At 41.0% G+C, this 16,761-nt stretch overlaps 1 protein-coding gene across 3 annotated transcripts in view; it reads right to left on the bottom strand.

Moving 5' to 3' along the window:
- NBAS (NBAS subunit of NRZ tethering complex) overlaps positions 1–16,761 on the bottom strand; it is a 394,628-nt gene that overhangs the window by 123,608 nt on the left and 254,259 nt on the right. For all 3 annotated transcript variants that reach the window (XM_004028860.5, XM_063696052.1, XM_063696053.1), the window contains exons 40-41: positions 16,150–16,287; positions 563–792 (exon numbers count right to left, since the gene is read on the bottom strand). In XM_004028860.5, coding sequence (XP_004028909.2) covers positions 563–792; positions 16,150–16,287 — 368 coding nt within the window. The remainder of the gene's footprint in view (positions 1–562; positions 793–16,149; positions 16,288–16,761) is intronic.

Genomic DNA, 16,761 nt, shown 5'->3' with positions numbered 1-16,761 from the left:
TATTTGGTATTTTTGAGACAGGGTCTCGCTCTGTTGCCCAAGCTGGGGTGGAGTGCAGTGGCATGATCTCCGCTCACTGTGGCCTCCACCTTCCGGGTTCAAGGGATTCTCGTGCCTCAGCCTCCCAAGTTGCTGGGATTACAGGCATATGCTACTACACCTGGCTAATTTTTGTATTTTTAGTAGAGATGGGGTTTTGCCATGTTGGCCAGGCTGGTCTCAAACTCCTGGCCTTAAGGGATCTTGAGATCTTGGGCCACCTTGGCCTCCCAAAGTGCTGGGATTACAGGCATAAGCCACCACATCCATCCAAAAATCATTATTTTAACTAATGATTTAAACATCACGGGAAACTTTTTTAGCTGGGAATGCTGTCTGCATCTACTGATCGGTTTGGAGAAGGCGCACATCCCACATAAGACTAGATGAAGTTTGGGAAAGCCCTATTCATAGCAACCGTGAATGTAAAACCTCAAAGGACTGAAATTAATAGTCCTGGTAACCGAACTTATTCTTTTGCAGTTTAAATCCATCCCCTTATGAGACAAAGGGTATCACTTACTCTGCCAGACCAAGGATAGTTTCCCTTTTATACTGGTCATCTGCAGTAAACCGCTGCACGTCCACACCCTTCCGAAGGCCCTGAAGGATCTGCGCCTGAGTGAAATCCAGGAGACGTTCATTGTAGCAGTGTAACTGCTTGGTCAGTGAAATAAGGTCTTCAGGCCAGGCTTCGTGCTCATGTCGAGTCACATGCCTGGTGACCATCTTGATTAGTTCTTTGGGATCAGCCTATGAAAGACATGGAAAAGAAGACATTTTACCAACATCATACAAACACGAGCAAGTGAGTAACAAAAGGAAGAAGACCATGTCTGCAAGGAACTGTTTGGCCCTGTACACTATTGCCATTTCATAAGGCTCACAACGGCCCTGAAAAGTCAGTTGCAGAAGTGGCACTTTACCCACGTAGCAGACCACAAAGACAGGACACAGAACTAGGCCCAAAAACAGCTTTTTGAGCTCTTGCTCTGTTATTCTTCAACCTTAAAACCTCCGAACACTTAAAAAACAATATATTCTTGCTCTTTCAACTATTTCTAGAAGCAATTTTCATCGCCATTGCCTCTGGATAAATTTTCTGTGGACTACAGTAAGTGTTCTCAATAACAAAGTTGCAGTTCAATAACCTCACTATAAATGGCTAGACCCCTGAGGAGAAAAGTATTTTCTCCAGGGATAAGTTCAGGAAAAAACCTCTACCCTGTTCCTGAAATCATAAATAGTGCAAGTTGCATAAAAAAAGGCATCCAACCAATTTTTACTCCTCTAATTTGGGGCTCAATGGGATATTATTCTACGATTCTTAGCAGCTTCTCTAATAACAAGAAACTCATTCAAATAGAATACAACCTAGAATCCAACAGCTGACAGGAAAGGAGAGTAAGTGATTAACTAGCCACATTTATTTATATTAAAGTCGGTCTGGGTGTTAATGAAGTTACAGAGCTGAGCCATTGTTTTGGAATTACTTAACAGGGAGTTTAATACTTGAACTGCATTAATTCAATCAATCCCAATTCCTGGGAAGACATGCTACATATTTAATATAAGCAAATTAGAGAAAAAAAACAAGAATCTACCTTTGGTTCTCAGAAACACACAGCTAATTATAGTAAGCTGTCAGCATTTCTAATGTGTAAGCCATTATTCTGATCTGCACAGGAGATTTGTCAATGTCTAGTCTAGATTACCAAACCCAGCCTGACATTCTCTCTCTTGATCCTATTAAGGAACAATATGGGAGTGCTGATAAAAAAACAGTTAAAGATATCTTCTTAGATTCTGGCATGTGGATTTGAGTAAAAGTCAATCTTACTATATTTATTTTTTTCCCTACCTCTATGCATACACTGAGTCCTACTCTCAAAACCACAAATATGTGTCTCAAGTTAAAAGACCTGGGTTTGAATATGAACTATTCCATAGTAAGCTACAAGGCCATCTTTCATTCATTCAATAAATTCCTTGTGCACCTGTTACGTAACAAGTCATTCGCTAAGAGGACACGGCCCTTCCCTACAGGAATACAGTCTATTAGGACAGACAGTCATGCAAACAACTGTAAAATGGTGTGACACAAGTAAGCCTAGGGTGCTCTGGGAATACACAGGAGTGGGCAGGTGTTATCGAAGTCTTCTTCAAAGAGTTAATGTCTAGGTTAAATACTCAGGTACCATACCAGTAATAACGAGGGCAGCAAAAAACAGGGAGACAAATTCCAGTAAAAGGTAGAAAATGTGCTAACACCTATATGGCTAAGGCTTGAGGGAAAAATGAAGTGTATAAGCCAAATCTAACTGCAATTAGAGAGTGATTTGGGAACCAGCTGCATATAAACAGTATTCCTGGCAACAGATTTAGGCAAAGGGGATGCCGTGCCCCAGCTCTTAGTGCATCTATGGCTGACATTTAACTAAATCCCTTTTCTATCTGTTGGCCAAACCCCTCAGGGCACCATCCTGAACCTCCAGCACGTGCACAGCCACCTCTGCAGTTCCCTGACCCAGGGATGCTGCTCATGGGCCAGCTGGCCCATCTTCACCTGCTCGGCACTCTGGTGTGCACTGCCGTGGCCTGCTGCTCTTATGCCTCATCTGATTTACACTTTTCTTCCCAGTTGTAAAGACAGCAAGACCAAATATCCAATGATCATGGTTTTAGGGTGGCAGGAGAGCTCTTTTCAGTTGTTCCTTGAAGGAGTTCCTAGTGCCCCAGATTTACACCCTACAACCAAATCTATGTTCACCAAAACAATGAAGAAGGCTTTTCTTCATGTATATTCTCACCTGGTGCTTTCAGACTGAAGTTTTCAGCCTGAACTTGCTGAATATACCTTGAAGGAAAGGCTATAACCATCTAACCTATCTCTGCGTATAACTCCATGTCCCTCTCTTTACCAGGCTATTGTTTCTAACCCCTACTCATAGAACCAACTACCTTAGTTCTCCCAATGGTTTCTCATAGTTTTGTTCCACATTCATTTTTGACTTTTTATTATCTCCAAGATTTAATACATGTACTGGCAGAGTGGCCTACACTTCTCATTAGCCTCAATGGTAGAACCCCTGCTGATTTCTATTCTCTTTGTATTCTAATATAGTCTATGAAACAAATCCCAAGGCTAGGTGAAGAGAAAAGCTCCAAAATATAAGTGTATAGCAAGAATGAGCATGGTTATTGCTACCAACATTTCCACAGGCTCTTATGTAACCTGCAGAAAGTTTTGAGTCTTCACATACAATCTTCGTATGTGACAAAAAGACAGTATTGTCTCCTTTTGCCAATGAATAAAATGACACGGCACAGTGAAATAAGCACAGACACACAGAACTTACTAGCTGAATGACCTTGTGCAAATTACTTAACTATGAACTTCATTGTCTCATCTACAAAATAGCAGTGATAATATATAGCGTTCATGGTTGTGAGAAGCCTAAGAGACGATATATATAAAATATACAAACCAAGACCTGGTAGGAAGCAGGTGTTCCAAAAATAAAAGGAATTACGGAATTGGCTAAAAGGCATATACAAATCATAGTTTAAGTGTGCCTCTACTGTATAATTCATTTTGCATTGCCTTCTCTTAAATTAAAACTTCTGGAGGGCAGAGATCATGTGTATATCATAATTTGCAGAATACAGCACAGTCTCTTGCACAAATCAGGTACATGGTCAAAGGCGGAGCAGATTGGACTGGCTTTGAAGTCTGTAGTACTGGTTGATATTGCAGCTTCCCCACTCAGTAGAGATGCAGTCTGAAACAAGATACCTCCTATCTATTTCCTCACTTATAAAAGAATGTCAATAGCACATCCTCCTCACAGTTTGTTATGAGGTACCAAAAAAAAAAAAAAGGTATTTTAAAGCTCTCCTTTCTTCATTATTCTATGAAAACAAATTGGACACAGAGCTTACTCTAAAAGAATTAAAAACTACTGATTGACAAGGATGTACACATAAACAATTCACAGAAGGCATCCAAATATAAGCAGCCTTACACAATCATAAGCCAAGAGTTTTGGGAACTCCATGGAAGGAGCAGTTGATTCCCTTTCTTGATTCCACTGGGTCTCAGTTTCTTCAGATATAAAGCAAAGGAGCATCACCAGGTGATCACCTTTCTAAGACTGAAATCCTATAGATGTATAAGAATTCTATCATTAAGAGGCTGGGCATGGTGGCTCACACCTGTAAACCCAACACTTTGGGAGGCAGAGGCAGGTGGACCCCTTGAGGTCAGGAGTTGAAGACCAACCTGGCCAACATGGAGAAACCCCGTTTCTACTAAAAGTACCAAAAAAATTAGCCGGGTGTGCTGGCACTCACCTGTAGTCCCAGCGTAGGAGAATCACTTTAACCTAGGAGATGGAGGTTGCAGTGAGCTGAGATTGTGCTACTGCACTCCAGCCTGGGTGACAGCATGAGACTCTGTCTCAAAAAAAAACAAAACAAAACTTTGCAAATCCCTCCAGGTGTAGAAAGAAGGATGTTCTACGAGGCTGGAGGCTCAATTGAGGCCAGAAGTTTAAGACCAGCCTGGGCAACATAGTGAGACCCTGTCTCCACAAAAAAATTAAGAAAATGAAACTTAGCCTGCCATAATGGTGCATGCCTGTAGTCCTACCTACTAGGGAAGCTGAAGCACAAGGATCACTTGAGCTCAGGAGTTCAAGCTGCAGTGAGCTATGATCACACCACTGTACTCCAGCCTGTGGGACAGAATGAGATCCTGATCTCAAAAATAAATAAATAAATAAATAAATAAATAAATAAATAAATAAATAAATTAGAATTTCAGGCCACAAATTATAGCCAACAGATTTCTACACAGTTTATACAACTTTAATCTCTTCTCACTTACTACATACAAATTATCTATTCCTCTGTGAATCATTTTTATTTCATATTCTTTGTACGAGAAACTTATTCACTTTTCCCAACAGATATTTAAGAATAAAAACCTAGTATTTCTGTCTTCAGGATGGAACATGCCTACTGCTAAAACATGTACTGAGTCTCATTTTGCATTAACAACCCTGTAGGACAGGCATCTCTTACTGTCATCTCTGTTTTACAGATGAATAAAGAATGAACTTAGATCTAAGGCCTTTAAGCTGGTAAGTGACAAAGCAGTGCTATGACTCCCATGCATAATACTTCCTAAGAACCATCCTTTTATATTCGGTATGTAGGGAGGGATATCTCTTAAAAATACAAGGCTCTTGATTGGACCAATGTAGACACAGCTCCCACTACATGTAAGACTTGCTGTTATAACTCGGCTTTGTGTCCCCACCCAAATCTCATCTCGAATTGTAATCCCCATGTGCTGAAAAAGGCCCTGGTGGGAGGTAACTGAATCATGGGGGCAGACTTCCCCCCTTGCTGTTCTCGTGATGGAGTTCTCATGACATCTGGTTGTTTAAAAGTGTGTGGCACTTCCCACTTTGCTCTTTCTCCTGCTCCACCATGGTAAGATGCGCTGGCTTCCCCATCGCCTTCTGCCATGATTGCAAGTTTTCTGAGGCCTCCCAGCCATGCTTCCTGTTAAGCCTGTGGAGCTGTGAGTCAATTAAACCTCTTTTCTTCATAAATTACCCAGTCTCAGTTAGTTCTTTATAGCAGTGTGCGAGTGAACTAATACACTTGCCATTAGAGTCCTTTTACAAATGACAGATTTTCAATGATAGATTTAATGCTGTCATTCCGTATTGTTCCAGGGAGACATTTTTCCATATATTCCTCCTCTCATGCCATATATATGTGCTTGTGTGTGTGTGTGTGTCTGTGTGTGTGTGTAAATATAAACACCCATTAGGTTTTCAACTGGATATTCTATTTGAGCCGCTTGCTTTTTCTTCTCTAATGATAACAGGGTGTTTTAGAATCACAAGCAACAATACCATTTTCTGTTAAACTCCCTGAAATAAATACACTTCCTTTTAAAATTCTGTCTTAATAAAGTGGTGAGGCTGGGCACGGATGCTTGTGCCTGTATGTAATCCCAGCACTTTGGGAGGCCAAGGTGGGAGGACTGCTTGAGCCCAGGGGTTTGGGACCAGCCTGAGTGACATAGTGAGACCCCATCTCTACGAGAAATAAGTAAGAAGGTGGTGGTTAGGGAAATTCTATTAATTTTTTGATAACAGGTTGTAAGTATATACAAGTTTATAGCTCATCAAATATTTGTGTATAAAAAATTTTCAGTACTTCAATTTATTGTATAAAACATGATACTGAGAAGAACTTACAAAAATGAGAGGAGACAATTTCTCACAAAAGCTTCTAAGAAAAAATTACTTACGGGGGAAAAACACAGGAGTTGGCATCAATGACCTGGATTACTAGTTTTTCCCTCTTGAGCTGTAAATTTTCCATTTCTAAAACTGAAGCAATTTCTTCTGAATCCCCATAAAGACTAAATGAAACTGGATGAATGAGCATTTGTAAGTTCTAACTCCCTATGCAAATTATTTTCTGATCATTGCCACTGGTACTTTCTATCTCTTCCTCAAGAAACTTTACTGGTTATGATTACTTCCGATATTCAAATTAAATTTGAGTAAAAATTCTTCCCCTGAGCTTATCACTACTTTTCCCAAAATATTCCAAAGCATCTCCTACTCATTCCAGCACTGCATTTCATACATTCATTTATTCACTCCACAAGTACACAACAATTAAACTTTCAAAAGCATTTTCACATGATTTTCATTTGACCCTCCTATCAAGCTGGAGATGTGCACGGGAAACACTGTTTCTTGTTTTAGAGACACGCCCATTTGTAGTTGAAGCATCCAGAGCTGCAGTCTTGCAGCTGGAAAGTGACTCAAGCCACCTGGCTTCCCACTCACTTGCCCCATACTGCTGAACAAGTCTCCATGAGTTGTTCTACATCCAGCTTCACACCCAAAATCACTCGGAGGTTTTTGGTGTTCAGAGTACACTCAGACTTCTCTCCCTCTTTCCAGCATCTGACTTCAGTGACATGATGCATGGGTATGAAAGCTTTTAGCCTCTAAGAAGCTTATGAAGAGCTCTCTGGGCAGCTTCAAAATCTTCCATATTCAGTATTCAAAGTGATATGGCAAAATATCACAGGCTGCAAAAACTAACAGCATAAAAAGCCATTCATAATTTAAAAAGGAAATTGTGAAGAGTTAAATTACTTGATTTTCCCCTCAAAACTTGGCAATGCAGTTCTTCAGGGAGGTGAATAAAGTACGATTTCTTTAAAGAATATGGTCAAATCCCCGTAAAAACAAAATATGTATAAATATTCATGACAACAAAATGCTCAATGACTTAATCTACTGCTTACTAATAGAGGTAATAAATCTATTCTGGTTTAATAGTCTCTACATTTCTTGGTAATATTATTTCGAAAGTTTTAAACAGGTGGTGTGTTTCCCCTTTAGGGTTGTTATTTTGCTTGAGATAATTTTCAATTAGTAGCTTAAAAAAACGCATTTTAGAAATAGTCTACCATAAAATTCTGAATTTGATCCCCCGCTGAGTTTGCTTCCCTAGTCTATAAAACTAAAGGACGCTTCCATTTTTAACCGATTTTACCTTCTGAACACTTTTTTAAAAGAATGCTGCAAAGATCACACTTCAAAATACATTTACAACAATTACAAAGGTAAGATATGAGGGAAAAAAAATCAAGATACAGAACAATGTGCACAGCCTACTTACATCTGTCTAAAAAATAGTTATATAAGTATGTACAGCCATCAACTATCTCTGGATGGATACAAATGGGAAACACTGACTTATTATTACATACTATTTTCAACACTTGAGTTTTGGGGTCACGTGTATTTTTTAAAAACGTAAAAATGAGTTAATTAGAACAAATACTAGAAGAGAAAATTCTCTCAGACTGACCATTTGCTAACCATCAATGCATAAAATTAAAAGGAAAAATGTAGGTGAGGGAGGCAGCTCCATGGATCATCTGAGAGAGCTGCTGGGCTCCAGGGGGCCTCTGCTGGCTCAGGACGGTGCTGCCCTTCAAGATGCACAGGCTGTGCATGAGAAGTAAGCCCACAAATTCTATCAATACTTTTATCCAAGGCTAGTAATCTACCTAAGTTAGCATTCCTGCAGCGCATATCCAGGAGGTGGAAAGAGAAAATGTGAAAAGACTGTGGAATTAGAAACAAGTTGAACTGACAACTGAGTGAAAGCTAAGCTTCACTGGGTGTTATTATGTGCAGGCAACAAATTGAAACCACTTTGATTTCAATTTCCAAGATGATTCATCTGGAGTTTGTCATATTTAATTCCAAACTCAGCAGTGCTGTTTTATGCAGAGGAAGATGCTGAAAACACTCAAATAATGAGCCATTAGGCAGTCAATAAAAAACTCCTATATACTTAAAACATCCAACATCCAACTATCATGTCTACCGGTGTTTCCTTCAAATCCATAAGGGTCAGAACTCACAACTGCAAACCTGAAGCCTCAAGCTGTCCTGACATGCAGCACTTGACATGACTCCTGAACTCATCTACATACCATCAACAGTCACTGAATAACTACAGTGGGCTAGGTCTGGTGATACAGGAAGCAAGAGAATTCCTGTCTTCAAATAAGGTTGCCACACTGAGCGGAGAGAGATGTGTATCGACTGTCATCCTAAAACAACTGCTTCCATGGGTGCACACACAACGAACAGAGAGAGATGGAAGGAGGCCAACTAAGTTTCAGAGGAGGCGCCTCTGAGCTCAGACTTGCCTGCCCACAGCGGGTAGAAGGAAGAAGTATTTCAGACGGGGAACTGGATCTGCATGTGCACAGAGGCACAACAAAGGATGTTAAATTCAGAGTAATCTAAGTTCTGAGCAGCCAGAACATAAGCTTCAAAAGAAGCAGTGTCAGGAAGCACGGCTGGAGGGGTAAGGAAGAGCCAGCCAGTTCACTGAGGGTCTTATCTGTCATATGCAGGATGTTACCTGGTAGACATGGAGTGGCACATGAAAATATCCTGCTGGGAATTACCCGTTAGGTTTGCATGCCACCAAGATCACTCATGTCTGAAAAAGACTGACACTGCTTCTTTGGAAACAAAGCTTGAGCGGTCGCTGTCCAAGTAAAAAGCAGGTAAAGCCTGGAATCAGGGGCTTTACATGACAGGATGTCACTTTTTACCAGAGTAACCTTGAGGAAGTAACCACACTTCTGAGTTGTATCTTCTATAAAGAAAATTCCTTTTCTGAGAAATGAGGTTGCTCAAAGGATCAAACGGCAGAATGAACGTGAAAGGTACTTTAAGACAGCTGTTTAGAAAAATCCCATACCGTGTTCTCTGCTCTCACAACACAACAATCACCAACACAGAAGATGTCTGTGACCAAAAGTGGGGGAAGAGTTTCTCCCCACCAAGTGAGCAATCAGTTTGGGAGCAGACAGGAACTGGGTGTCCTCCAATTCAATTCCTGGAGACAGCGCCAGATCTGATGTCCAAGAACAGAACACATCCAGCTCAGAAGAAAGATGAAAGCCAGAAGGCTCAGCAAGGCAGCTTATCCCACCTTCTTCCAGTAAGATGAAAAGTATTTACGTTCAAAACAATAGAATGCATGTGCTCTGACAGAGGTAAGTACAGGGGAGTACAAAAGCACATGGGGGAGGACCCAACCCAGCTTGGAGGACTGGAGAAAGGTTCCTGAGTGAGGTAACACCTGAACCAAGTAGCTAAGCAAAGAAATGGTAGCAAAAAGCATTACAGGCAGAGTTTTTGGTATGGCTGCAGCACGGAAGGATGAAGTTGGAAAAACAGAGGCCAATCATGGGATGTGCAGAACATGCTGGGGCAACGAGAGATCCTGAAGGATTTTGGGTGGAGAGGAGGATGTCTACACCTCCATTTTAGAATGACTACTCTGGCAGCTGTTTGGGGGAAAATACAGAAGTAAATAAATGAAGACAAGGTGATGTTCACGAGGCTGTCGCAGGACGTTTAGGTGAAGAACTATGAAAGACTGAATTAAGGTGAGGACACGGGGTGGAGAGATGGAAACAAATGGAGAGGTGGTAACTCTCACCCACTCACTGGTGACGCATCTGTCTGTCTGGAAGACATTCAAAAAGGCTTTGCATCTTGATAGGAAAAACATCCTGGATTCTCTCTAACTCTTCACTTCTACTTTTAGACCTACAATCGGATGCTTTCCAGAAGTTGCCAAGAAGCCCCTGGAGAACTAGCTGACTCATCCCCGTGTGCTATCTCAGGCTACCAGAGAGCACCTCTTTCCATCTGGAGCAGCTGAAAGGTTAGAAATCAGGTGCTCAGGCATCATCACTGGGCCCCATGTACTGTACTGGCTTCTGTTCCCACAGGATTAATGCTGCTTCCTCAAGCAATGACTCTGAACAGCGGCTACCCTATGTTGTTGTACCCAGAAAGGGAATGGTGGTGGGTGGCTGGAACTATGCCACAGGGTGGGTGGGTAGTGTGACAACCAGGAATTAGAGAACAAGAGATAGCACGAGGGCAGGAGAGCTCCAAGGAACACTTTCAAAGGAAGAGACAATTTGATAGATGGGATGGTTAATATTAAGTATCAACTTGACTGGATTGAGGAATGCAAAGTATTGTTCCTGGGTGTGTCTGTGAGGGTGTTGCCAAAGGAGATTAACATTTGAGTCAGTGGACTGGGAGAGGCAGACCCACCCTCAATGTGGGTGAGCACTGTCTAATCAGCTGCCAGTGTGCCTAGAATAAAGCAGGCAGAAGAAGGTGGGAGAAGCCAACTGGCCAAGTCTTCCAGCCTTCATCTTTCTCCCATGCTGGATGCTTCCTGCCCTTGAACATCAGACTCCAAGTTCTTCAGCTTTTGGACTCTTGGGCTTACACCAGTGGTTTGCTAGTGGCTCTTGGGCTTTCAGCTGCAGACTGGAGACTGCACTGTCGGCTTCCCTTCTTTTGAGGTTTTGGGACTCGGACTGGTTTCCTTGCTCCTCAGCTTGCAGATTGCCTATTGTGGGAATTCATCATTGTGGGTAGTGTGAGTCAATACTGCTTAATAAACTCTCCTTCATATATACATATATCCTATTCCTTCTGCCGCTCTAGAAAACCCTGACAAATACAATACGAAAATGGTGATAGAAATAAGAACGACAGTTAATGGGCAGAGATGGTGGGTTGATAGAAGCTGGATGGAAGAAACAGAAATCGGGGTAAGAGGGAGAAAGGAATAAAAACCCAGACGTATTCTTTATACCACAGTGTCAAGCTCTATGTCCTTTAGAATAGGAACTCTAAGGCTGAATGGATGAAAGGGTACACAAAATACAAGACCCGGAACTAAAACGCACTTTCCACCAAGTGGGAAGAACTGTAGGAACACAGAGGCAGAAACCAAGATAAACACACCTACTTTGAACCCTTATCCTTCAGTATTTTGCTTTATTTCTTGGCAAGCTTTGGCTGTGGACACCCCAAATAGGGTTTCCTGCAGAGTGACTGCAGTGTGTGAATTTGGAAAGAGTGATGGCAAGATACAAAAGGTGGGATGGAATGTAATGGTTTTCTCCTGACTTATCTGAGTCACAAACAGTACATGCATTAGGACTTTTCATTTTGGTACAAAGTAATTTACTATCAGGGAAAACAAGAAAAATATAAGTTGTACTACAATTTTCCTCCAAGAGAACTACTTTAAGAAATGAAACTGAAGATTATAGGCCAAAATGTGGCTGTGCAGCCAGCTTTTCAGCTTTCTTAAAAGCTGTAACTTGTTGTCTGTCCAACATCCATCTTCAGTTCTCTACTTTGCTGCCAGTCTAATCCACATTTACTTAACTGTCTCATATGGATTTAGAGCAAGCAGCAAGGTCTTGAGGTCCAGCACCATGCCATAGTCATCTTCCAACACCAAGGCTCAGAAGCAGGGTGTGGCACATGAGGGATGCTTAATGACTGACAGCTGACTGATGGAGTGGCTGATATGGTTAGGTTTGTGTCTCCACCCAAATCTCATTTTGAATTATAATCCCCATAATCCCCATGTGTCAAGGGAAAGACCAGGTGGAGATAACTGAATCATGAGGGTGGTTTCCCCCATGCCGTTCTGGTGGTAATGAGTGAGTTCTCACAAGATCTGATAGTTTTATAAAGGGGCTTTTCCTGCTTTGCTCAGCACTTCTTCCTGCTGCCTTGGGAAGAAAGGGCCTTCTGTCACGACTGAAAGTTTCCTGAGGCCTCCCCAGCCACGCTGAACTGTGAGTCAATTAAAACTCTTTCAAGTCTCAGGTAGTTCTTTACAGCAGTATAAAAACAGACTAAAACAGTAAATTAATACTGCAGAAAGTGGGGTACTGCTATAAAGATACCCGAAAATGTGAAAGCAACTTTGGAACTAGGCCATGGGCAGAGGCTGGAACAGTTTGGAGGGCTCAGAAGAAGATAGAAAGATGTGGAAGGGTTTAGAAGTTCCTAGAGACTTGTTGAATGACTTTGACCAAAATGCTGACAGTGATACGGACAATGAAGTCCAGGTTGAGGTAGTCTCAGATGGAGATGAGGAACTTGTTGGGGACAAAGACGACTCTTGCTATTCTTTAGCAAAGAGACTGGTGGCATTTTGCCCCTGCCCTAGAGACCTGTAGAACTTTGCTTGAGAGAGATGATTTAGGGTATCTGGTGGGAGAAATTTCTAAAAAGCAAATCATTCAAAAGGTGACTTGGATGCTCTTAAAAGCAATCAGTTTTATGCATTCACAAAAAGAGATGGTTTGGAATCGGAACTCATGTTTAAAAGGGAAGCAGAGCACAGTTACTTCTAGGAAGTAACTAACTTGCTTTTGATTTTACAGGCTCATAGGCAGGAGGGACTTGCCTTGTCTCAGATAAGCCTTTGGACTTGGACTTTTGGGTTAGTGCTAGAACAAATTAAGATTCTGGGGAACTGTTGGGAAAGCATGATTGGCTTTGAAATGCGAAAGGGACATGAGATTTGGGAGAGGCCAGAGGCAGAATGATATGGTTACGCTTTGTGTCCCCACTCAAATCTCATCTTGAATTGTAACCCCCATAATCCCCATGTGTCAAGGGAGAGGCCAGGTGGAGGTAACTGGATCATGGGGGTGGTTTCCCCCAAGCTGTTCTCATGAGATCTGATGGTTTTATAAGGGGCTCTTCCTGCTTTGCTTGGCATTTCTCTTTCCTGCCATTTTGTGAAGAAAGTGCCTTGGTTCCTGCTCACCTTCCTCCATGATTGTAAGTTTTGTGAGGCCTCCCCAGCCATGCTCCATGCTGAACTGTGAGTCAATTAAATCTCTTTCCTTTATAAATTACTCAGTCTCGAGCAGTTTTTTTTTTTTTTAGACGGAATTTCACTCTTGTTGCCCAGGCTGGAGTGCAACGGCGCGATCTTGGCTCACTGCAACCTCCGCCTCCCAGATTCAAGCGATTCGCCTACCTCAGCCTCCCCAGTAGTTGGGATTACAGGTGCCCGCCACCATGCCCAGCTAATTTTTATATTTTTAGTAGAGGCGGGGTTTCACCATGTTGGCTGGTCTCGAACTCCTGACCTCAAGTGATCCACCTGCCTCGGCCTCCCAAAGTGTTGTGATTACAGGCATGAGCCACTGCACCTGGCCTGGGAAGTTCTTTATGGCAGTATGAAAATGGACAAATATAGTGGCCTTCCAATCTTATATATTCAGGAAAGGTACAGCATGGGGTAGGCAAACAGTAGGACCTTAATAAAGATGATATAGTTGGAATGGAAGAGTGAGATCTAATTTCAGCACCAGTAACCCAGTTCAATGACATCCACTTAGAGACCTCAGTAAAATATATTTTGAGAACTCAACTGACCTTTAGGGGGAAAAAATTCAAGTTTACAATAAGGTACTATGCATTTGGTCAAAGTAAAGCTTCACTGTGTTTCAACGTACTTAGAGTTTTAGAGGAAATTATTTGGTACTTGGGTACACACATAGCACTAATGAAAAGGTAAGAGTAAAATACGTTTGCCAAATTTCCACTTAATCACTTCAGTCCCTTAATTTATAATACATATTAATGCATGTTTCTTATTTCACATTAAACCACACCTGAGATATAAAAAAAACAAAATTACTAGAGTATAATAAAGTTATATAAAATAAGTATCTGTATAAAGCAGCAGTAGCTACCAAAGAACAAAAAACACCATTCCCAAAACAAAGTAACACCTTAGGCGAACTGGTTAAAAGAATAAAGCATCCCTGTTTCTTATCCAAATGCTGACATGAGAATAAAATATGCCCAAAACCAATATACACCCAATAGTGATGGTGTCCTGGGAGAGTCATGTGTTATAGATGGTCTTTCCACGTGTCTTCTTGTAAATAAACACTGATGGATGGAAGCCTATCTACCACCACAAATGGAAGGTTTTCACATCATCCTAGTTCTTAGATATGATTTGGAAGGTTGAGGCAGCTAGAACTTTGACAGACACATGAAATTATTTCCTTACATAAAATATAAGACCTGGAAATAAAATACGCTTTCTACCATGTGGAAGAACTATAAGAACATAGAAGAAATCAAAATAAACGCATATTTACTTTTAACCCTTATCTTTCAGTATTCTGCTTTATTTCTTTGCCAGTTTTAATTGTGGAAATCTTTTTTTTTCTTTTGCACTTCATATTAGGATGAACTTTATTATTACATTGTTGTACAATTCATTGGTAAACTTAAAAAAATACAAATACATGATTTGATTGTTGTCCCAGAAAAGAATTTTGTCACGTTGCCAGCTGTTTCCTCAGCGTCTCCTGCTCCTGTCAGCAATTCTGTATGTAACTGCAATAGTTTGTGTGACTTCAGAAAGATGTGCCAAGGGCGTCCTCACAGTGAGAAGGGACCAGGCAGAAATCCTGGGGCCCTCGGCCTCCTTTTGCCTCCCCTCCCGGGGGATGTGATGACAGGACCCCGAAGCTATGGCTGTGACAGGTGGGGATCTAAAGGGGACAGTCCCATGAAAGACACATGGGGACACCAGCTCACTGGGAGCTTTTGCTTCCCAAACAAGATGTGGGCAGCATGACTCCAGCCTCCGGAACCCAACAATGTATCTTTAATTGTGGAAATCTAAAACAGGCTTTCTTATAGAGTGACTGCACTATCTGAGTTTGGAAAGAGTGATGGGGAGATAAGAAAGGTGGGATAGAATTGAACAATTTTCTCCTAACTTAACCCAGTCACAAACAGTACATGCTTTGGGACTTTTCATTTTGGTATAAAGTAATTTACTCAGGGAAAACAGGAAAAATTTAAGTTGTATTAGAATTTGTTTGGGGTTGGGAAAGGAAGAATCTTGCCTCAATAAAATCTGGACCTTGGATTTATGTACACAGTGGATTTTAAAGTCTAATCAATTTAATTATCTACTCTTAAAATGATCCAATACAAAAATTAGATAATTTTGCAATGCCAGTAATTAAAACTGGTCTGTCTATACAAGTACTTGGAAGGATTTTTCAGTGGCATCTGCAATACTCTTGTGTCCACAAAAGAAGGCACATGTAACTTGAGGCCATGTTTACCTGCTTTCACTTGGAAATTAACAATAAAGTTACATAAAAGCTGTCTGAGGTTTTTGGCAAGTATGAATAATATGTTTCAACATTCTGTCTGTGCAACTGACTACTCTCATACCTCTGGCTTAAAAAAAATAATAAAAGTGCAGTATTGCTCAAAGAATTATGTTGCCTACTTTCCTAAGCTAGGCACAGTCATCTTCCTTTTAGAAAGTAAGTTAAAAAAACAATTCTCCATTTTGCCTTTCCTACTACTTTAGCCATTCCTAAGAACTTAGTAAAATTAAGTAAATGAGTAAATTAAGTAAAAGTTAGAGGTAGGAATCAGTATTCACAATAAATATTAAACTCTACTTACTGATACCTGGAGAAGCAACTTTGTCGAATACAGGAAAGCCAAGAGCTGCCTGCCACTTGGAATACATTCTGGATACATATGTAATCAGTTCCTCCAAAAATTAAACAAGTGTTTTGAGTATTTTAGAAAAGGCTTAACTCTGCTCATTAATAAGCTGGAAATCATGAAGACTCACCCTGTAAAGAGGATGGCACTTGTCCCTGAAACATGGGGCCAATCGGGCATAGATCTGGAGGCTATAGTAATACGCTGCCAGCTGGAGAGATAATGCAGAGGGGGACTGCTTTTCAAAGCACCGGTTAGCATCTAACACCTAGGAGGGAACATGTTAGAATTAACTCAGCTGAAAGGAAATAACGAAGATCATTATAAATCATTATATTTCTAGTCATTCCTGCAGATTTTTTGTACTAAGTTCCCATTATATCAACTCAAGCTCAAGATCAACTTAATAATGACTATATTAAAAATCACAAGGCACTATAAAACAAATCCTATGCAGTAAAAGTGGATGTAAAGATCGACCTTTAAGCTAACTGTAGAACTGACTCTCTAGATACTGACCAGGATCCTTTCAACACCTAAGAAATAAGAGGAGGAAACCCTTTATTTCCTTCTCCTGCCTAATTGCCCTGGCCAGAACTTCCAACACTATGTTGAATAGGAGTGGTGAGAGAGGGCATCCCTGTCTTGTGCCAATTTTCAAAGGGAATGCTTCCAGTTTCTGCCCACTCAGTATGATATTGGCTGTGGGTTTTTCATAGGTAGCTCTTATTATTTTGAGATA

The sequence above is a fragment of the Gorilla gorilla genome, chromosome 12 (assembly GCF_029281585.2).
Source record: "Gorilla gorilla gorilla isolate KB3781 chromosome 12, NHGRI_mGorGor1-v2.1_pri, whole genome shotgun sequence".
In the NCBI taxonomy this organism is placed as follows: Eukaryota; Metazoa; Chordata; class Mammalia; order Primates; family Hominidae; genus Gorilla; species Gorilla gorilla.
This window is presented reverse-complemented; position numbering and strand designations above follow the sequence as displayed.